The sequence below is a fragment of the Macaca thibetana genome, chromosome 9 (genome assembly GCF_024542745.1).
Source record: "Macaca thibetana thibetana isolate TM-01 chromosome 9, ASM2454274v1, whole genome shotgun sequence".
NCBI lineage: Eukaryota > Metazoa > Chordata > Mammalia > Primates > Cercopithecidae > Macaca > Macaca thibetana.
The window spans coordinates 108,570,084-108,593,547 of record NC_065586.1 but is presented as its reverse complement, the minus strand read 5'-3'; the positions used below and the strand labels follow the sequence as shown (position 1 = coordinate 108,593,547).

The window sequence follows — 23,464 nt, the reverse complement described above, 5'->3', positions numbered from 1 at the left end:
GAACTTAAAAAAAATTGACACGCACATGACTGTGTGGGTGCATGTGCACACAGATATCTGCATCAGGACACGCTTCAGCTTTGACAACGACTACAGTGAACATGGAAATTAGTTTACAGGTTATAAAATTCTACAGAAGCTAAAGGCAAACACTTTCAAGCCCAAAGTTGTCATCAGAAAAATAGTCACATTGGAAGAAAGTGTCAGAGTTTCCAAAGTGAAGAAAATCTATTAAGATCAACCTCAAATTCAGCACACAGGACTATAAAATCTTTATAAAATCACATAACAATAAAATCTTTAACACATAATATTATTCTAATCAAGTGTACACGATGAGGAGGGAAGGGTCAAGAACACGAACCTTTTCTAGGCTCTTGGATAAGGAGGGCAGGGTGATACACAAGCACACATCAGCTCCCAGAAGGCACTGACAACAGGTAACGATAGATTTTTGGCAAATTCTCTGCCTGCTGGGTCCCTTTCCTGTGTTGGCCTTTGAAATTAACGGGAGCTCTGTGAGAAGACTGACCAAGGTCAAGGCCAGGAATAAGAATCCTATAGACAATGAAGGGCAACTGCATGATGATTTTCTAACAGTTTCACCTAGCAGAGCCTTAGGAACGGAGAACCAACTTTTTAAGAAAATGAATGCAGGCCAGGCCTGTAATCCCAGCACTCTGGGAGGCCGAGGCGGGAGGATCACTTGAGCCCAGAAGTTGGAGACGAGCCTGGGTGACATAGGGAGACCCTGTCTCTACAAAAAGATTTAAAAAATAGCCAGCTGTGGTGGCTCGCACCAGTAGTCCCAGCTACTCTAGAGGATGAGGTGAGAAGATCACTTGAGCCTAGGAGGTCAAGGCTACTGTGATCTGTGATTGCACCACTGCACTCTAGCCTGGGTGACAGAACAAGCCCCTGTCTTAAAAAAAAAAAGAAAAAAAAAGAATGAAGAAAAGAAAATGAATTCAAAAAAGGAAAATAATGGGCATGCACATGCACATAACATATAAATAGAGTAGTACTTTCTCTCTTAAAGGTCATAGTCATATCCACATAACTAAAAGAAATACTCTTCGGTTTCTGATTAAGAAATGTTAAGTATGTAAAACGGATTTGGGGTAAGGCCAGAATCTGAGAACCATGCACATTTGCCAGCATTACTAACATTAAATGTATCTTCCATGGAAGAGTATCTTAGAAAAAGGAATCTCAGTTGTATTTAATTCTAGAGTCTATAAAATCCCCACAGTCATAAACAACAGTATATTTCTTATATAATTGTTTGTGGATTAAATGAGTAATGCATGTAAAGTACTTAGTCCTGGTTTGCCTATGATTTTTATTTTTAAAGTCACATTCTAACACAGAGAAAATATGGAGAAAGAACAAAAGTGATCTGATGAGCCACAATAAAAATGTAGTTCCAGGCATATTTTATTAAGAGCCATAAAACTGTTAATACCCTTTCACTTGGTCATCTGCCTTCTGAGAAACGATCCTAATTAAATAATCCTGTTCAAGTATGTCCACTGCGGGCACAATAAATGATAGAGGAGGTAAATGGAAATATAGTAAGATTCAAAAAAAGGTTAGCTAACATCATTCAAGGAATATTATACACCCATTAAAATGATCAAGAATTTACAAAAATGGAAAATACTAATGTTACAATCTTTGATTTTAAAAAAATGTGGGATGGGTGTGGTGGCCCACACCTGTAATCCTAGCACTTTGGGAGGCTAAGGTGGGTGGATCATGAGGTCAAGAGATCACGACCATCCTGGCCAACATGGTGAAACCCCGTCTCTACTAAAAATACAAAAATTAGCTGGACATGGTGGCGCGCACCTATAGTCCCAGCTACTCAGGAGGCTGAGGCAGGAGAATCGCTCAAAGCCAGGAGGCGGAGGTTGCAATGAGCTGAGATCATGCCACTGCACTCCAGCCTGGCAACAGAGCGAGACTCTGTCTCAAAAAAGTAATGTGGATCAAATGACCTCATTGTTATGTAAAATGAAACAATAAATTATGCAAGGGAGAAGGGGAGAGAAGATTGGAAAAAACAAACCAAAATAAAAAATATGGTTCTTTGGGGGTAACAGGGCTACTGGTGATTTTTTTTTCTTTTTTACTCTTCTTTATTTTCAGAATATTCTATAATGACCAGGTATTATATTTACACAGAATCAAACAACAAATGTAATTTTTTAAAATATCAGGCGTATTCATTAAGTGTACACAGTAAAGAAAACTTTCTTTTCTGAGGTAGTTCTGTCTAGCCTTTCACATTTCTTTTTAGAATGCACTTATGGTCCTGTAAGAAGGATCAGCTGATGCTACGGTTACCACATATTACCACTGAGACTACCCAAACCTCTAAAACATGTTTTCATGGTTTTCCATAGCTTCCACAGAAATAGAAGTAAAATATCCCAGGAAGTTGTAAGTACAGAAAAGATAAAATGTAAACAGAAGCATACGTTCTTGACCTTTCAACAAAAATCAAAATTTAAATTCACCTTTCTCATTTGAACTTCTTTAGTCTATCTCGGGTTAAAAAAAAAAAAAAAAGAATATGGGTACTGGCTTTACTCATAAACTCAGATACTCAAGTTGTCCATTCACCTATGAAAAGAGAGAGTACAGGTAGTATCAGTAAAAGCTTCAAGCTGTTCCACAACATCCTTTGAACCCTGACCTAAGGGACCAACTCCAATAGTCTGCAGGTAGTTGGATTTCTAGGACCATTCAGCCTCACTGCTGAGACTGTCAATAGAAGTGCCATTCTCTGATGTAGACAGCTCTGCACTAGGAGCTGGTCTAACAATCACATCACATAGCCTGCCAAACAGGAAAAGGCAGCATTCGGGCACCACTGACCTGGGACAGAAGTGAACTTGAGACTGGGGCTAAAAAGCTCTCTTTTTAACATTCATTACGATCTAATCATTCACCCCAAATCCTTCTGCGTATGTCTTAAAGGAAGTTCAGCTTTGTTACAAGAAAAAAGAAATATGCAACTATATAAATCAACCACAAGATGGTGCTAGCATCATAGCACAATATCAGAGAAGTGAAAAAGCATTCAACACACCATGTCCTCATAACCTTTGGAACCTTAGACTGGCACACCACTTACTTGTTTCTTTCTTTTTCTATTTACTGAGACTTGGTCAAACATTTTATACAATTTTGGGGGGTTTTTGTTTGTATAAGTTTAGGGTTTTAAAGTTTGCTTTGATTTTCTTAAGAAGCAAACAGTAATCTTAAACTTGAAAAAATCCTTAACTACATTTTTTTCCCTCTTGGCTGGTTCATTTTTCTGGAACATTCTGACATGAGAAGGCCCTAGCTAACCTCATACCAATGTTGAAGGAAGAAATTACAAGAACAGCTTACAGGAATTCTAATTAAAAAAAAAAAAAAAAAAAAAAAAGTTGTTTTCAAATACCTAAACAGACTATTAAATTTTTGTGGAAACTCGAAGGCAGGCAGGTTGTAAAGGATTATGAAGGGAACAGTAAAATGGGTGCTTAGTTACTGGATTCTGATTCTGGTTCCAGAAAGCAGTGTTACTTTAGAGTAAGTCATTTGGTCTCCTTGGTCCTCCATTTCTTCATCTAAAAATAAGGTGATTAGGTTTGACCTCTTCTGAACTTAATATTACTAACTTCCTTTGAGGCTACACAACAAGCCAAAAATGAACAATACAGGCTGTAAGAAAAGAAAAAATCAAGAAGAATGAAATTAGGTAAGTGAACAGAATAATCAGGAATGGTAACAGTATAAATGGGCATGTAAGTATGACCACTAACTTTCCTTAACACCCTCCCACACACATGATGCTGACTGCAAACTACCGCATGAATTTTAAAATCCTTTAAACAGGTATTTAGTCAGTTACAAATTATATTCTATGATAAGCCACTATAATGAAGAAAACCAAAATATGCCACCCCAAAATATACTTCTTTGGCATATTTTTAAGATGGCTATTCAGGGGGCTACAAACACAAGAATGGCTCTGAAAAGCTGGGGATGTGCATTTGTAGAGGAAATCAATATTAGTGAAGTAAACAGCAAATGCAAAACAGGCTTTCTCTGAGCGCCCCCACCCTGACCCCTATCGGCTTTACCCAGATCTTGGAAAGATGAACTCACAGGAAAAGGAGACTGAAAGTCTGACGCTCTTTGATTTTATTTTATTTTATTTTTTGAGGCTGAGTCTCGTTCTGTTGCCCAGGCTGGAGTTTAGTGGCACGATCTCAGCTTACTGCAACCTCCACCTCCCCGGTTCAAGGGAGGCCTCGGCCTCCTGAGTAGCTGGGATTACAAGTGTGCGCCACCATGCCCGGCTAATTTTTGTAATTTTAGTAGGGATGGGGTTTCACCATGTTGGCCAGGCTGGTATGTGAACATTGGTATGCGAACTCCTGACCTCAAGTGATCTGCCCGCCTCAGTCTCCGAAAGTGCTGGGATTACAGGCGTCAGCCACTGTGCCCGGCACTTTTAAAGGTAACAGAGAAAGCTTTACCACAGGTTCTCATCCATTCTTCTGGGGGGCTGCTGCTTGCGAGGCTCCATCAAGCAGAGCCAAGACAACCGTTGCTTGCCTTCCTCCCCTCTCGCTCTGATAACCTGTTCCCACACTCCAAACCTCTATGCTTTTCTGCACAGTATAAAAACTTCAGTTATCTGGCCCTACTTTGAGTCTCATACTTTGTGTGTGGCCCCTGTACTTACGCACACAATACATTTTGTTTGGTTTTTCCCATTAATCTGTTTAGTGTCAATTCATTTTAGCATACTTCGACTTGACCCTTGAGTAGGAAAAGTTTCAACTTTCCTACAGTAAAGAGCAGACCATTACTTTTCATTCTCTGATATATAAAATTATCTGTTGAGGAATTAAGAAACATTAAATCTACACTGAAGTTTCATTTCCTGCCATGGTGGAGGAATTGGTACAAGACAAACCCTCCTGTTCTAAACAACTGTGAACATGGACAAAATGCACGAATCACTTGTTTTCCAAAGTTGGACAACAAGCAATGGAGGAGTGTAATTCCTCAAAGAAGAAAAACATGTGCAATGAGCCCCGCATGGCTCTCAGCCTGGAGGCACTTTCCCGATTGCAGCACATGGAGGGGGAGCCCACAGGGAGTGCAGCAAGTCACTGAACTTAGGAGGCAGACACTGGTTAGGACTGCTGGGATGCATCATCAAACATAGCCGGGTAATGGTGAGAGGCAGCCACAAAGAGAAGGAGCTCCAGAAATCGAGAAAGTGGTCCCCTAAGTCTCTGGCTGAAAATGAACTTGCATATGTAGAGGACGAGACCCCACGAGGTCTCACCCCGAGAATAGGTACTGGGGAGTAATGGATTGAATGGATATTTTAGAGGTTGCCCAGGGCAGAGAGATGGAATTCCAAACAAACATAGGGGAGAGAGCACTTACTAAACACTCCAGTCATTCAGAAGGAACCCAAGAAAGGCCACACCATAAAAGTAGGGCTACTCTAAATGTGTCCTAACAAAGTCGAACCATAAACTCTGAAAGGACCAATCTGATTTGCCGGTAAATTATCTAACTGCCTGAATAAAGCCTCACATTCTCTAAAGCATGCATTGTCAACAGGAGCAATATCATGTCCACAGAGGCAAAAATTAGTTCTTGGGAGTATGATGAATCTGAAGACATTACAAAGATGTGTGGCCCTCGAAGGAGCCATAGTACATAAGAGATGTACAGATATAGAATATCTGTGGTATTAAAATTTCATGGGGGAAGGAGTGGGATGATTATGAAAAACATGTCTAAAAAGTATCCTCAGAGAAGTGATAATGAAAAAAAAGGTTGAGATATACTGTTCTAAAAAATAGTAATAAAATATAGGCTTTATAATAATATAGAGGTCATAACAGCAAGTATAATAAAACTATCAGCCATGTGAAGAAGCAATGGTACAGGTCAGAATACCTAGAAATTGACCTGGATTTTATTCAGCAGACAATGAGGACTCTGGGATTTTGTGTAATGGCATGACATATACAGATCAGTGTATTCGAAAGATAATTATGGAGTATGTAGAGGGTTTTGAATGACACAAGAACAGAATTAGGAAATCATACTACAATTATACAGATAGAGAAACCATGAAGGCTTCCAGTAGTAGAGATATTTAGGTGGTAGATCTGCTAATTCTCAATGACGCAGTGGATGTACAAGCTTGAAAAATTAACGATAACTCTGAAGTAACCAGTACTTGTTGAATCTGACTGTGTTTAAAAGACTCTGGGATAAATAGTAAGAAATATAAACCCGGAGCTACCAAGAGGTCTGGGCTACAAATACCAGTCGGTATAGACGCAGCCATGGAAGGAACAGGAAAGATGATAACACACAGAGGAGGTTATGGGAGGAAGTAGTGAGGAAGCCTGAAGGATCCAGGCATCCAAAGGGTAAGCAGAGGAGAACGACGGGCTGGGGAAAGAAAGCAAGTGGACAAATGAGTCAAAGAAAACAGTATTGAGTTGTCCTCTGCCCCTCCCTATGGGCATAAACGCTCCCTCAAAGTCTTGCTATTACAAGGGGAACAGGAGAATGGCTTCAACTGCAATAAACACAGAGCTGAAGAACCATCTCTGCTAGTCTTTCTTGAAATTCAATATTTCTAGGTATGGTATGTCAGCATACAAAAGCTATCAAGTATCTTTAAATAGATATTCTCCATTCATTTAAAAAAAGGATTAAATCTATAAAAGAAATAATAATTAAAACAAGGGAGTTATGTCAATATTTTCTACACTCTATTCAAATATATCATGTGAGGTGGTGTGGTAAAATGAAGAAAGCTGTAAAAGAGGAGTCGAAGGACCATTCACTTCTCAAAGTCCTCCGGTGACTTTTCATCAACCCAGAATAAAAGCCAAGGTCTTTACCACAGCCTACAATGCCGTCACAGATCCTTCCTCTGCTTCCTCTGCAACCACACGTTTCTTCCTCTCTCACTTAAACCTCAGAGAACACCCGAGCAAAAATGGCCACAATCACCCTGCTGGTCACTCTCTATTCATTTATTCACTTTACTTTATGTAATGTATCTCTACCTGAAATTATACTATGTATGTATTTGTTTGTTGTCTTCCCCACTAGACTTTTCCCCCGCTGTAATTTAAACTATATGACAACGAGAACTTTATCTTGTTCACCACTGCTGCATTCTAGCACCTAGGACAGTGGCTGACACACCATAGTACTCAAGAAACTCTCATTGAATGAAATCTACAATTAATCTAAGCTTCTTTGTTCTATCATGTGTAAATGAGGATAGTAATCCATATCTGCTCTATTCTTCACACAATGAAATGAAATAATGTATGTTAAAGTAATTTAAAAACTGTAAATCACTATTCAATAGAAGTAGAGGTGGTGAAAGATGTTTCCTAACATGGTAGAAGAAAGCTGTGGTAGCAAATATACATATAAATACATGAATTGTTAATGATAGTCTATATCAAGCTAGTCCAACCCATGGCCAGCAGGCTGCAGGCAGCCCAGGATGGCTTTTTGTGGCCCAACACAAATTCACAAACTTTCTTAAAACATTATGAGGTTTTTTGCGATTTTTTTTTTTGTTAGTTCATCAGCTATCATCAGTGTTAGGATATTTTATGTGTAGCCCAAGACAATTCTTCTTCCAATGTGGCCCAGGTAAGCTAAAAAATTGGACATCCCTGGCCTAGAGAATAAATTTTTAGTTTCATAGTTGTTGGTTCCATTTTTTTTATGATAGAAAATATAGCCCGAAGGGAACACTTATCCAAGTATACAATTTCCAGATACCTAAAGGACTTCACCCAGTACTGTACTCTTTGGGAAACAAGAAAGACTAAAGATTGGGTTAGCTGACTTACAAACCACAGAAATAATTTAACTTCTGAAAAAAAAAAAATTAAGAATAAAAGATTAAAACTGACCTAAACATTACAAACTGAATTGTGTCTCATAAATTCCTATGTTGAAGTCCTGATTCCCACACTGAGAATGTGAGTGTCTCTGGAGATAGGGTCTTCAAAGAGGTGATTACATTAAAATGATGTCATTCGTGTGGGCCTTAATTCAATAGGACTGATGTCTTACATGAGGAAACTGGGACATGGAAACGTGCAGATGGAAGACATATGAAGACATGGGGAGAAGCCACCTAAAGATCAAGGAGAGAGGCCTCGAAAGGAACCACACCTGCCAACACCTTGAACTCCAACTTCCAGTTTCCAGAATTGTGAGAAAACAAATTCCTGTTGTTTAAGCCACCCAGTCTGTGGTACTTTGTTGTCGCAGCCCTAGCAAATTCATATCCTTTGTTTTTCTAGAACCCATAAGAAAAATCTTCAGAAAAGAGTTCCATTAAAAAAAAAAAAGTTCCCAAAAAAGTTTGTTTCATTTTTTAAGCAAGTTAAAATAATCTTTATAAACATGTTATTTTGCTTTCATCATTTATACTGAAACTTTAACTTCAGTTAGAATTTTCTCAGTATATATCTCAGTTGTTCTTAATCCAATTTTCTCACTATATTTCATATTTTTACTGAGAAAAACTAGCCTTTCACAAAGCAGTTGGAGAAAATTTTACATAGTACAGAGCACAGACTTAGGCATATACATTTATTTTATCAATTTGGGCTCATAATGAGTTTTAATTTGTCTTTTTTTAATTAATAGGAACACAATCTAAAAGGTATCAGAGTTATTGATGTGATCCACCTCAACTTCTCAGGACAACAGCCACTCAAACACAAACCAAGCATGCATAACTGCAAATCACCCTATTTTCAGACTCTGGGAGGGATTTCTACCAGGTCCATTGATGTTGGTCTTACAGTGGAAAAGTATACGGTAGCCTAGAAGGTGTAACCTCCAAAAAGCAAAACACCTAAGGCAAGAACTGAGGCGGAAAGATCCTTACACATTCTTGACTTTCCTTGTGAATTTGGGCCCCAGATTCAGAAATACAGCTGATTCATCACCCAACACACGACTTTTGTTGCTCATAGGTAAGAGTCAGATCTTTCCTCCCCTGTATCTTTCTTTTTTTAAATGTGAGTCATATGAAATTTCATTAAGTTGCTGAAAACCTAATTTCCTGTGCCAGCCTATAAGAACTGTTAGTTGTTATTGTGTTAACTTCTTTGTCCTTTTATCACTGGCGGGGTTTTAAAAATATTTTTTATCTGTATCTTTTTATTTTTAATTGCAGTAAAGTCACATAACATAAAATTGACCATCTTAACCATTTTTAAGTGTATGGTTCAGTGGTGTTAAATACATTCACATTGTTGAGTAACCAAACTCCAGAACTTTTTGTAAGTTTCAGTCTGGCAAAACTGAAACTCTTTGCCCATGAAACAACTCTCCATTTCTCCCTGCCCTCAAGTCCCTGGTAACTACCATTCTACTTTCTGTTTCTATGAATCTGACTACTCTAGATACCTCTTATCAGTGGAATTATGTAGTATTTGTCTTTGTGAGTGACTTATTTCACATAGCATAATGTCCTCACGGTTCATTCAAGTTGTTGCACGTGTCAGAATTTCCTTTCTTTTTTAAGGCTGAATAATGTTCCATTGTATGGATATACCACATTTTGTTTATCCATTTATTTAACAATGGATGCTTAGGTTGCTTCCACCTCTCTGCTATTGTGAAAATGCTGCTAAGAGTATGGATGTGCAAATCTCTCTCCGAGACTCTGCTTTCAATTTTTTTTTGGACATACACTCAGGAGTGGAATTACTCAGCTGTATCTTTTCTACTCCTATTAATGTCTACTTACTAACAACTTTAACATTATGTCTTTACATTTATATTCTTAAATTTGCTATAAAGCAGATAAAGTTGAAAGCCAGATATATAGGAAGACACAGCTAAATATTCTCATGGGCAATTAATATAAAGGATCACAAATAAATTATCAATTAAAAGTGGTTTCTTTTGTCTTTTGGGGGAAGGGTATAATATATCCTATTAAGAATCTAATAAAGGCTATGGAGTTTATCCCAGGAAAGAATACACATGGAAACATGCATCCAAAAATACAGATATGCTTTCAGGAGATTATGAGCCCCTGAAGCCCAGGAGCTTCAAATGTACAGGCTGCATCTTAAAGGCTCCACACCCTGAAAGGCCAGAAACTGAGTTTCAACATTTTAATAAATGCTAAGTACCAGTAAATACCATTCACACTCAAAGGGCCACATGACTTGGATCTATTTGTGAGTCATTAATCCAATATACCTTAAATTCCACCATTAGCTCTCTCTAGAACCATTTTTTAGATCCCTAACTCATAAAGAATGAAAGCTGTTACTTGTCTTCTACACGAGCCCAAAAGACTGTGCATTTAATGCTGACTGAGGCATGAGAAGGAAACAATAAAAAAAAAAAGAAAAGAAAATATGACAAAGGGTCGAATTTGACTCACAAAATCTGTTTCGAGTTTTCCCATTTCTTGTTTGTAGCTTCTCATTCTGTTGCTGTACATCCCTCGACTTTGGGGTGGTATCTCTCGGACTTCCAAATCCATCTGTTCAAGCTAGAAGGAGGAGAGAAAAATTTGATTTAAACCACATTGTTACTCTTATTTGAACAAATGTTTACGGCTGAAAGGATCTAATTCCAGTTCCTCATTTTTGTAGTTGAGGAACCAGGCTCAGGGTGCTGAATGATCAAATAACACTGAAACTACTTTTACTCTTAATTTTTGTTTAGTTCAGCAACTCTGAGTACTTGCCAAGTGACACACATTGTGCTCAAGTACATGCTTTGTTAAAACATACACATTTGGCCAAGCACAGTGGCTCACGCCCGTCATCCTAACACTTTGGGAGGCCAAGGCGGGTGGATCACTTGAGGTCAGGAGTTTGAGACCAGCTTGGGCAACATGGCAAAACTCCGTCTCTGCTAAAAATACCAAATTAGCTGGGCGTGGTGGTGGGCACCTGTAATCCTAGCTGCTCAGAAGGCTGAGGCAGGAGAATAGCTTGAACCTGGGAGGCAGAGGTTGCAGTGAGCTGAGATTGCACCACTACACTCATTCCAGCCTGGGTGAGACAGCAAGACTCCATCTCAAAAATAAAATAAAATAAAATAAAAACTAAAATAAAATAAACAAATTAACCCAAACATTCTTAATAATTTGACTTCAATATACTTGGAATAGCCCATCATTCAATCTAACCAGGTTTTGTCTTCTGACCATTAACCTCCACAACTATGGGAAGATAAAGTAAGCTATTCTTTCCCATGGGTAATCCGTGAAACAAGCCAAGCCTTATTTGGTGACCTGTATTCTGGCAGGTGTTTTCTAATTAGGAAAATCACATACCAACCAACATGTGATCTTTACCTTCATCCTAACTCCCAATACTTTATAACCACATTGATATGGCATTAAATGGATACAGTAATATGCTAAATTACATATAGCTCAGTGAAATCACAGCAAGGCGCTTTTTTTTTTTTTTTAAACAACCTGCTATCAGATAACACTTTGGATACAACACAGAAGAGTTTAATTGGCAGCAATGCAGAAATACTGTAATGGTTTAGGCCTAGGCTTTGAAGCCAGACTCTTACGTTCACATCATAGGCTCTACTACTTATTAGTCATGGAATCTTGAACAGGTTTCTTAATGTCTCTGTGCCTTATTTTTCCCACTTATAAAATAGTATCTTTTTCACAGAGCAGTTGTGAAAATTAAATGAGGCAATTCCTATAAGGTACTTAGAACAGTGTCCCTTACTTGACAATTGCTAGATTAAAATTAACTCTAGTAATGATGATTGCAAGTGATGAAGAACATACAGCAAGCACTATACAAGATAGCAGAAGTGGCTTACTTGTAGTTGCCATTAAAAAATAAAAACCAGGCCGGGCGCAGTGGTTCACGCCTGTAATCCCAGCACTTTGGGAGGTCAAGGCAGGTAGATCACCTGAGGTCAGGAGTTCGGGACCAGCCTGACCAACAAGGTGAAATCCCATCTCTACTAAAAATACAAAAATCAGCTGGCTGTGGTGGCAGGTGCCTGTAGTACCAGCTACTCGAGATGCTGAGACAGGAGAATTGCTTGAACCCGGGAGGTGGAGGTTGCAGTGAGCTGAGATTGCGTCACTGCACTCCAGCCTGAGCAATGGAGCGAGACTCTATGTCAAAAAAAAAAAAAGAAAAGAAAAACCAGTAACAACAACAAATTGGCCCAGGCCATGTCTGATAAAATCACATGTAGTTTACCTTTTAAAGCTTTTTAATAAGTTCCTTCCAGAACCCTATCAGTTTATCACTAATAAAACCTGTATTCAGGGTTAGCGACTAAATAACTATAGTAGCATACAGATAAACCAGACAACCACCTTTCAATTAATAGGCCTCAATTTATTATAAAGAAAAAAGATAATTTTAATTAGCCTTGATTTAAACAAGGATAGTTTAAATGATTATGTCTCAATATAAATGAGAAGCACCAATAAATAAAATCATTACTTAGCAAGACAATTATTTAAAACAACTCTCTGAAATAATCGATTATTTAGTTCTAACAAGGTAAACAGGATCATCCGGAAAAATAACTGCAAAAATATGCATGCCAAAATCTGAGACTTAAGTATGTTTTTGTTGAAGATATTTTACATGGATACTAAAAACTAAATTAAAAGTAAGAAAGAAAAAGGAAACACATAACAGGCACTTAAAATAAAAGCAAGAATGAGGCTAATGTGCACTTGTTCCATGTTATCACAGCATTTATGTGGCCAATGCAGAGTGGGAGAAAAGATCATTGCAAGATGTTTAGTGTCCAAGAGACTAATACAAACCAGATGTTCAGGAGAAACACAATTAATCCCAATAGTCAAATCAAAAAAGTTTTTCTCCCAAGGTCCTCATCAAAAGGGCAGTATGGGCTGGGCAAAGTGGCTCACACCTGTAATCCCAAAACTTTGGGAGGCCAAGGTGGATGGATCATCTGCGGTCAGGAGTTCAAGACCAGCCTGACTAACATGGTGAAACCCCGTATCTACCAAAAATACAAAATTAGCCGGGCGTGGTGGTGCATGTCTGTAATCCCAGCACTTTGGGAGACCGAGGTGGGCAGATCACTTGAGGCCAGGAGTTCAAGACCAGCCTGGTCAACATGACAAAACCCCCTCTCTACAAACAAACAAGCAAAATTAGCCAAGTGTGGTGTTGCTCGCCTGTAATCCCAGATACTTGGAGCACTGAGGCATGAGAATCGCTTGAGCCCAGGAGGCAGAGGTTGCAGTGAGCCGAGATTGTACCACTGTACTCTGGCCTGGGAGACAGAGTGAGACTCTGTATCAAAAATAAAATAAAGAAGAAAAGCAACACACTCATATAGGGACACAATGCATAGTAACAAGTGAGTCATGCTTGTAGTAGTTGGCTTTTAAAATCCCAAATTAAGACACAGTACTTTTAGTCCTTTTTTGCTCCATGTTTTACTAATTTATTTATATAAAAAAGTAGTAGATGAACCAGAGCTCTGGGTTTAGCAAACTAGGAGCAAATATTTACTCTATGACTTAACAAGATTTGGGACCTCCAATAAGTTACTTCATCTTTCTAAGTCTCAGTCTCCCTATCCATAAAATAGGAGTAGTAACAGTGTTGAGAATCACTTGGCCAAGGTTCTCTCATGCTCTCCTACATGTCTTGCCTGGTATGCCAAGAATACAAGGTCCTGAGCACTCTGTCTGAGCCATTTTTCAGGATTGTGTTTGCAGGGAGCTCAGGGAGAGGAAATAATGTGTCCCCCTGGGACAAACAACAGCCTTGCTTATAGGCTGCTAGAAAGTGGCACATTTTCTAGGCTCTCGTTCCATTCCTCTAAGGCATTCTAATGCTGTTGTAAGCCTGCCTGCAACATCTAGGCCTGCCTGCATCACCACTGTGGGAATTCAAACTCAGGAACTGATGCAACCAGCCTGAAACACTGGCAACTGCTTTTGTTGTGGATAATGAAAATCTTTTGTATCTGACCTAGGAATCTCATGTCTTCTCTAGTCATCTATGAAACTGTAGCAAGCTCATTTGAGAGCTTGCAAATAGGAGAAAATATCAGACCCTTTATCATTTTTGACAAGTAATATTGTCTCACATGGTTATTGAGAAAATTAAATATTATAAAGCAAGTAGTATTTTTAATCCAGTGTCTGGTATCCAGTATGCTTTTATCCAGCATTAGCTATTTACAGCTGTTATGAAACGTATTATGATGGAATAAAAATTAGAGACAGATATTTAATGAATCACCTATACTAAGAAGAATAAAATCCCAAGAAGCTATTAAAATCTCTTCAATTTAAAAACTGACAAATTCTGAATTATAAAATGCCAATCAGCAATGCTTCACATTTCCACAATGTATAAAACAGGCTAGAGGAAGGCATTAGCTGAAATGGCTCTGGCTGTGTGTTAAAATACATTACTGTCTGTACATACCAGTTCTTTTGCTTCTTCAAGCTGTTTCTCCACATTTGCAACCATCTGTTTCTTTTCATCTGAAATAAACAATAATACCAAGAAATTGCTAAAGATATGAATAAATTTAATATTTTAAAACTTCAATGTTTATATGCCTTTCTCTTTTCTGGCCAATCAGATTACAGAACATAAGGCAAAAGAGCATATCATTCTTTGGTGGGTTCGAAACCACTTCAAGCCACTGATTCTAGGCTATCTAGAAATATATAATCCGATAGAGTACCTAATTATTAAGAGATACCATTTTTAAGAGAGACACATTTTTAAGAGAGACTAAAAATTATGTTGCCCTTTAGGAGAGACTAAGTTAACAAGAGCAGATTTGTGCTGGCCTGAGGAATCTGTGAAGTCACAACTTTAATAAATTGGGAATAACTGATTTGTTAATACAATTTAAAAGTCATATACAAAAACATTGCCTAAAACTGGGCAAAAACAATCCTTTAAAAATTGTACTTTCAGTAGCATGGAGAATCATGATTCTCAGTGGTTATGGGATCCTGGGCAAGAAATTTTTCTCTCTTTTTTTTGAGACTCAGTCTGTACTCTCTAAAATGGAAAAAAAATATATCTATCTACTAGATTACTTTTAGCTCCAATAAGCTTGATGCAAGTGACATCACTTTAATATTATAAAGTGCTAAGTCTCTGTATGTGGTTTATTTTTCTAATACAATCAAGTTATAACCCAACTGTAATTCCCTTCTCTAGGACAGAGATGTCCTGGCAGACAATTTCAGAAAGCTTTCCCATACCCTCATTCCAACCAGTCAGCCTATTTGTTCACATACCCTAGTTAAGTTTCATGCAAACCAAATGTATTGAACATCTCTAGTTTTTGTCTGCCTGCATCCTTCTCTTCTCAGGCAACAGCCCCTACTCTCTTCAAAGGCCCCCTTCCTCACCAAGCGGGACAATGAAAATGCTATCTCCATAAAGACTCTGCTTCTTCAGTCACAGTGAGTGACTTGGCAAATGACAGGCATCTAATCCTAGCTGGGCTAATCTTAGTAACTCAATCCTTTGGCCACGTCCATCTGGGGGTTGGGTGGTGGGATAGGCATATATGAACCAGGGAGAAGAATCAAAGTTCTAGAGCAAGGGGAAAGTCTTTTCCTCTCTCCTGGTAATGAGAAAATGAGCCTAGAAGCTGCTGGTATCCATTGGTCTAGCTCCAAGAAGAAAGCAAGCAAGCAGTGGCTGAAAATAAATCCTGCATTTAAAATGAAACACAACTGAGAGACAAAGAGAGAGAGAGATAGTTCCTGGCTTGAAATAACTGAAATGGCTTGACTTTATAAAAGCTTGACTTTACCATAGTTTGGTTGCTTGAGCCAAGAACTTTGTTGTTCTTTGTTTAAAACTGGGTTTATGTCACACAGGAGCCTAATGAGATTGACTAACACAACAGACTAGAAAAGTCATGAAGCTTGAAATGGGCACAACACCTACCAGCTGACCAGCCTTCAGAAGGACAACCAATCCTAAGTGGGAAAGCTTTAGTAGAAATTATTATTTCACTGGCCAGGTGCAGTGGCTCACACCTGTAATCTCAGCACTTTGGGAGGCTGAGGCGGGTGGATCACGAGGTCAGAAGTTTGAGACCAGACTGGCCAACATAGTGAAATCCCGTCTCTACTAAAAATACAAAAAATTAGCTGGGTGTAGTGGCGGGCACCTGTAATCCCAACTACTTGGGAGGCTGAGACAGGAAAACTGCTTGAACCCAGGAGGTGGAGGTTGCAGTGAGCCGAGATTGCGCCACTGGACTCCAGTCCGGGCGACAGTATGGGACTGTATCTCAAAAAAAAAAAAAAAAAAAAAATTATTTCACTAAGACAATGATTAGATTATTAGTAGATTCTGCTAATCCTAACCCTTTCCCTTTGTTATCCCCAAACTATAGAGGGGAAACAGTTGTCACATAAGGTGTTTCATGTGTACTCACAATATTTCTCCCTAAGAAAAATATGCGTTTGGGATTAGAATTCCACTTAATTTTCCCTCCTTGAAAAGTTAAATCTACACATGGCCAGATTAAATATTTAATAGATGATCCCAAATTTATTTGCTTCTGGGACATTTCAATCCTTTCAGTATCTTCACACAGTTACAGTTAGAATAGCACTATATTTTTGTAATAGAGAAAAATATAAAAAAAGACAGGCCTATCTTGGATCAAAAGTGAGATGGTGTATTTACACATCAGGAGGAACATCCTATTCTCTTTAATGTATTCAGTTGATAGGAAAGTCCATGCCATGGACCTCCAGGACTAATAAGCATCAGTTTTTCTCATTAGCAAAACAAAACAAAGAAAGAAGCCTCCCTTGACCTGTATTCCCCTTTGCTAATATTCCTCTCCTTTCATCACCAGCCAATTTTCTTGAAAGCAAGGGTACAGACTCTGTTTCCCTTCCTCATCTTCCCCTCCACTTCCTGTAAACTAACTACTGCCCCCACCATTCCACTGAAATTACTCTTACTACATTAATAACCCTTCCTTTGCCCAAACTAATACACATTCTTAGGTCCTGTTTTTATTTCATCTTGTGGCTTCTTACACTTTGCTCCTCCCGTCCTATAACTTTCTCCTCTACTGGCTCCCATGGCACCCTGATCTGGTAATTCTCCCGAACGCTCACTCCTGTCTCACGGTCCTCTGCTAGGCACTGTATTTTTCAGGCCATCTTTTAACCACTGATGTTTCTTGGAGTTCAGTCCTTGCCTTTCTTATGACCATCATCTATGTCTCTGGGCAATTTCATCCATTTTAAAACTATCATATTATGTATTTATGATCCTAAATCTTTATCTCTAACACTGATATATTTCCAGGCCTTCAATCCTTTAATCTCCAATGCTTATGCCCATCTCCACCAGGCCCACCTGGCAAACCTCTATGCAAAACTCTCTTCAGAAATCATCACTTCTTTGAAGGCAACCCAACATAAGAGTTAATCACTCTCTTGTACATAAAATACGTATAACTCTTATGTCATCCTAATGATTTATCCCTCACATGAACAACCTTTCAGCTTAGCAGGGCTCTGGGAAGACAAGAGCCATGTCTTAATCATCTTTATAGCCCTACACTATAATGAACTTGGCATATACAATCAGTTTTCAAAAAATGAAGGTAAGTTAAATAAATAATGCAGAACAGAGCAAGAATTTGCAAAAGAAGCTATGCTACTAACCGCCTTGGTTTCCCTGCCCCCTCTCCCATTTAATCTTCCTAAAATTTCGCTTTGATGGATCAGTTGAGCTTAGCAGTTAAGATCCTCAACATTCCAGAGCCAAGCATCCTTTCCAACTTTATTTCCAACTACAAGCTTTCTCGTATGCAGTCTACAGACAGACTGTTCATTGCCACCCAAACAAATCTTGTTTTTTCTTCTCTAAATCTTTGTTAAGCTACCATTTAGGGTTCTTTGGCTGAATGCGACAGAAGTGATTCTGGCTAAACTAAGCCAAAAAAGAGAATTTGTTAGAATAATGTGGGGTGGCTCACAGAATCAATGGACAAAAATGAGCCACCCAGTTTGGGAAAGACAGTATCAGGAGTAGCTCAGGGTACCAAGGGAATAGGAACATACAATCCCTGCTAAAGAAAAGTCTTGAGCAGCTCTATTCTCTTTCCTTGGTTCATCCTGATCAAATTCCTGGCAAAAAGTCTATGAATGTCCTTGCTTGGGTAATATGTTCATCTCTTGACCTACAGAGGACAGGGCAGTCTGTCAGTTCTATTAAGACTGGAATAACGGGGTTTAAGTAGTTCCTCAATAGGAAATTGAGTAGATAGAATGAAAGCTGCTGGGTGTAACAGATGCCCACTGCATCCATGTATGGCAACGTCCTATAATATAGTCTTTCCTGTTTCTGTCTGTCCAAACCCCACCTATCCTTCTGGGCAAGCTCCTGAGACATAACCTCATCTCCTTTGAATTCCTAGAGTTCTTTGCTTGGCTCTAGGGGGTCTAACGGTCATTAAAAATAAGGTTCTGCAGTTTCCTCTTTATTTATTTATTTTTTTTTTGAGATGGACTCTCGCTTTGTCGCCCAGCCTGGAGTGCAGTGGTGCAATCTTGGCTCACTGCAACCTCCGCCTCCCAGGTTCAAGTGGTTCTCCTGCTGCAGCCTCCCGAGTAGCTAGGACTACAGGCATGCACCACTACACACGGTTGATTTTTGTATTATTAGTAGAACGAGGTTTCACCATGTTGGTCAGGCTCGTCTTAAACTCCTGACCTCCAGTGATCCACCTGCCTCGGCCTCCCAAAGTGCTGGGATTACAGGTGTGAGCCACCGCGCCCGGCCTGCAGTTTCCTCTTCAGGCTCATCTCTGGCTCCTTGAAGGCAGAGACTACTCTCGACAAATCGTGTCCAATCTCTGTATTTAGCATAGAGAGCTGTACACGGTAGGGGCCATTAAGTGCTTACAGAATGAATAATTCAGTCTTAGCAGCCGCAACATACTTATTAGTCACAGAGAAACTGAGAGGAAAAGACTGGGGCAAATCTTCCCATATGAATGACAAATTTTCCTTTACAAAAAAAATAATTAAATTGGGATAGAGGTGGAATTAACACAACTAGATCTTTTTTTTTTTTTTTCATAAAATTCATTTCGTGATGGTGCTGTCAGAAACAATGATGGAACTGAGACATTCTTTGATTGGTCCTTATAGTGTTCCTCATGTTTTTAAGAAAATAAATCTTAAAAGTGATGATTTAGGGGTAAAGTATGAAGAAGGAAGGAAGGGAGGGAGGGAGGGAGGGAGGGAGGGAGGAAGGAAGGAAGGAAGGAAGGAAGGAAGGAAGGAAGGAAGGAAACAAAGGAAGGAGAGAAGGAGGGAGGGAGAAAAAGAAGGAAGGAAGGAAGGAGAGGGGGAGGGAGGGAGGGAAAGAACGAAGGAAGGAAGGAAGGAAGGAAGGAAGGAAGGGAGGAAGGGGAGGGAGGGAGGGAGGGAGGGAGGGAGGGAGGGAGGGAGGGAGGAGGAAGGGAGGAAGGGAGGAAGGGAGGAAGGGGGAAGGAAGGAAGGAGGGAAGGAAGGAGGGGAGGGGAGGGGAAGGGACTGAACTAGATGACCTTGGCAATACCTACCAACACTAAGTTTTGGTAACCTGGCAACATTTACATGTGATTCCCAAAAGAGATTCATTCTGCCCACCACAAATGACATCTCCTTTCAAATAACATGTTCCTAGGATTCAGACCTTTGTAACTAAGGGCTATCATTAATGTACATGGTGCTCTGTGTTTAATATTATTAGAGTCAATCCTTAAAACAACCTTTTTGAGGTACTATTACTATTCCTTTCTCAAGCCATTAAATAAGATCAGAGATGTTAAATTATTCCTGAAAGTTCAACAACTAATAAACAGCAGAGTTGGAACTCTAATGGGGTGGGTCTGTTGTCCTGAACTGAGCTCTTAACTGCTATATGTATTATATAAAATGTACTATTTAATATATAAACAAAGTCTCCCACTGTTTTTCTTTTCTTTTTTTTTTTTTTTTTTTTTTTGCCTATAAGCTTGATAAGTGCCGATGTACATACACATAAGTCTTAGCATAGTATGTACAATCTTTTCTTTCCTACTCAATATATTTTTAATTAGTTCTTTTTTTTTCTTTTAGAGACAGGGTCTTGCTCTGTCACCCAGGCTGGAGTACAGTAGCATGATCACGGCTCACTGTAACCTTAAACTCCTGGGTTCAAGGGGTCCTCCCATCTCAGCCTCCTGAGTAGCTGGGATGACAGGTGCATGCCACTATGCCCAGCTAGTTTTAAATTCAATTTTATTTTGCAGAGATGGGTTTCACTATGTTGCCCAGGCTGATCTTGAGCTCCTGGGCTCAAGTGATCCTCTCACCTTGGCCTCTCATTTCCTAGTCAATATTAACAGAAGTGCTTAGTGACCATATACACACAAGTCTTTGCATAGTATAATTATTTCTTGATATTTACAGAAGTGCTTAATCAGCACAGAACAACCTCATTAAAGTGAAAGTGTTAAGGCTCACTTGAATTCAGTTACTTGTACCTGTCTTTGTGCAATGTAGATATGTTAAAATAAAACTAGCAGCAGCAATTATGTATGTACTGAGAAATGTGGAGTCAAACCACTAAGAGAGGAACAGATAATTTTTAAATGGGTATATTACTGATGCTACCCTGTGTAACATGGTACAGAATGGTCAGTTTTGAAATAAAGCAATTCTAGAATGATCCATCTGATAATGGATTAACGTTGGAGATACTAGCATGAACTTGTGTTTAACATACTATATATACAAATGATTACATATGCAAATGCTTGTAGATATGTTCATATACATGGCTTAGTAAATACATGTGTATTTCCTTGCTCTGTCAGCTGAGAGGTACCAGAAGCAACAACACCCCAGGAGTAATGCGCACACCTAGTGTCCAGATCTTGGTTTCTAATACCCTTCTTTAATTAAAGGAAACAGGATTCCTCAGAGAAAGGGCTGATTCCAGCACTGAAACAGGAAATAGAGAAAATGATCCTGGAGTATCTTATACTCTCAGAAAATAATAAAGTCTTTAAAAAAAAGGAAAGAAAAAAGCCAAAATGATAGGGGTGATAAATGATAAAGGACACAGAAGCCAAATGAAAAAAAGGCTCCCAATGGTCAAAGCTAAAACAATTTGAGCAACACGAAAATAAAGTAGTATTGGAATATAACACAAAGGATAAAATAGATATATATGAGCCCATACTGATGTAAATGACTGAATAAGTAAATAAATGAATAGATAAATCTCTCTTACATAAAAAGAATTACAAATAATTTATGTAATTACTTGGCTTCAAGGAGGTAGAGCGTAACTCTCCACTCCTTAAGTATAGGCTATGCATATATGATTTTCTTCCAAATAGTATGGAAAAGGGAGGGAAAGATTAACTTTAAGTGGAAAAACCTGGCAAACACTACCTCAGCCAGGTGATAAAGGTTAACGTCAGTAGTGGTAAGTCATGTTGACAGCATGTATCTTGATACGTGGTGAAAATGATGCTTTACCTCTGTGGTCCTCCTCCCCCAAACCCAGAACTCCAATCTAATCATGAGAAAAACATTGAGCAAATCCCAGTTGAGGGATCCTTCTAGGAAATATCTGACCAGTACTCCTCTGAACTGTAAAGTCATCAGAAACAAGGACAGTTTGGGAAACTGTCATAGCCATGAGGGGCCTAAAAAGCCATGAGCACTAAATGTTTCATGGTATCCCGGATTGGATCCTGGAATAGTCAAAGGACATTAGGTAAAAAGCAACAAACAAAACAAAACAAAATCTGAATCAAGCATGACCTTTAGTTAATAATAGTGCATCAATATGGGCTCACTAGCTGTAACAAACATACCATATTAACATGATGTTAATCGCAGAAAAAACTGGGCGTGGAGTATATGGGATTCTCTGTACTATCTTTGTGATTTTTATGCAAATTTCAGACTGTTCTAAAATAAAAAATTTATTTAAAAAAAAAAAAACCGAAGCCATTACTTAGGTTGACTAAATTGACCAAATATACATATAGACAACATACAGATAAATATATAGATCTATAGATGCATACACACACACTTGTTTATATGAATGTATATTATTCAAAGATGAATACAACTCCGTAAATGCTTAATTTTTTTTTTTTTTTGAGACAGAGTCTCACTGTGTCACCAGGCTGGAGTGCAGTGGCGCAATCTTGGCTCACTGCAACCTCTGACTCCCTGGTTCAAGTAATTTTCCTGCCTCAGCCTCCTGAGTAGCTGGGATTACAGGCACGCGCCACCACGCCCAGCTAATTTTTGTATTTCTAGTAGAGACAGGTTTCTCCATGTTGGCCAGGATGGTCTTGATCTCCTGAGCTCATGATCTGCCTGCCTTGGCCTTCCAAAGTGCTGAGATTACAGGTGTGAGCCACCATGCCCAGCCCTAAATGCTTAAATTTTTTGAGACATAACTGGGCCATCAGTAACCACTAAAGACTATCTTCCCTGTACGCTCAATTGAAAAAGTTGGACCTTGCCCAGTAGCTCACAAAGCTGATTTTGAGGTAGCCTGAATCCTAACAAGGGAGAAACTATTGTAGCAGTGAATTCCCGAATTAGGACTGGAACCATCCCTTCAACTGTAACCCTCTAGAGCAACAGAAATATAAGGCAAGTCACACATGTGATTTTAAATGTCCTTGTAGCAGCATTTTGTAAAGTTTTTCAAAATAAAAAACTTCAAAGTTAAGAGAAACAAGTAAAAGTAAAAAACGTTAAAGTTAAGAGAAACAAGTGAAACAAGTGAAATTAATAATTTTTTGGTTTTAATACTATGTAACCGCATATATCTAAAACGTTATTTCACAATGTAGCAACAGCCACATTTCAGGTGCTCAATAGCTACATGTAGATATTACAACCCTAGAGCCAAATATATTTTAAGCAAACCACAGTATATCATGAACAAAAGCCAACTTTTCTGAATTATTTCACTGCAACCACCTTGTAAAGTCAAGAGAGAATCACAGAAGTGTGTTTATGCCTTCATCCACATGTGGCTAAGTCTAGATCGTCTAGACAATCCTCCAGGGCTTGGCACAACTAATCCACTAGACTCAGGTATTTCCTTCCGGAAAGGACACCTGCCTTGTCCGACTCCATTTTCACTTCTCTCCTCTGACTGCCCCCGCTGGGATCCTGAGTTCAAAGCCCACTTCCAAATTCATATCTAAAATGCCCTAATCACTTATCTCCTTTCAAATGTGTTCATCAAGAGAAACTGACCTAATTCTAGTCTAGGGACAGAAAGGAAGCAAGAATTGAAGTGTAAGATTTAAGACTTCAATTAACATGACAAAGTCTGAAGATCGG

At 38.9% G+C, this 23,464-nt stretch overlaps 1 protein-coding gene across 11 annotated transcripts in view; it reads right to left on the bottom strand.

Annotated features, from left to right (window-relative positions):
- VTI1A (vesicle transport through interaction with t-SNAREs 1A) overlaps window positions 1-23,464 on the bottom strand; it is a 500,904-nt gene that overhangs the window by 473,217 nt on the left and 4,223 nt on the right. For all 11 annotated transcript variants that reach the window (XR_007728823.1, XR_007728822.1, XR_007728824.1 and 8 more), the window contains exons 2-3: window positions 14,526-14,584; window positions 10,490-10,600 (exon numbers count right to left, since the gene is read on the bottom strand). Coding sequence is in view for 8 of the 11 variants with exons in the window: in XM_050804418.1 (XP_050660375.1) it covers window positions 10,490-10,600; window positions 14,526-14,584 (170 nt within the window). In the remaining 3 variants the exon portion in view is untranslated. The remainder of the gene's footprint in view (window positions 1-10,489; window positions 10,601-14,525; window positions 14,585-23,464) is intronic.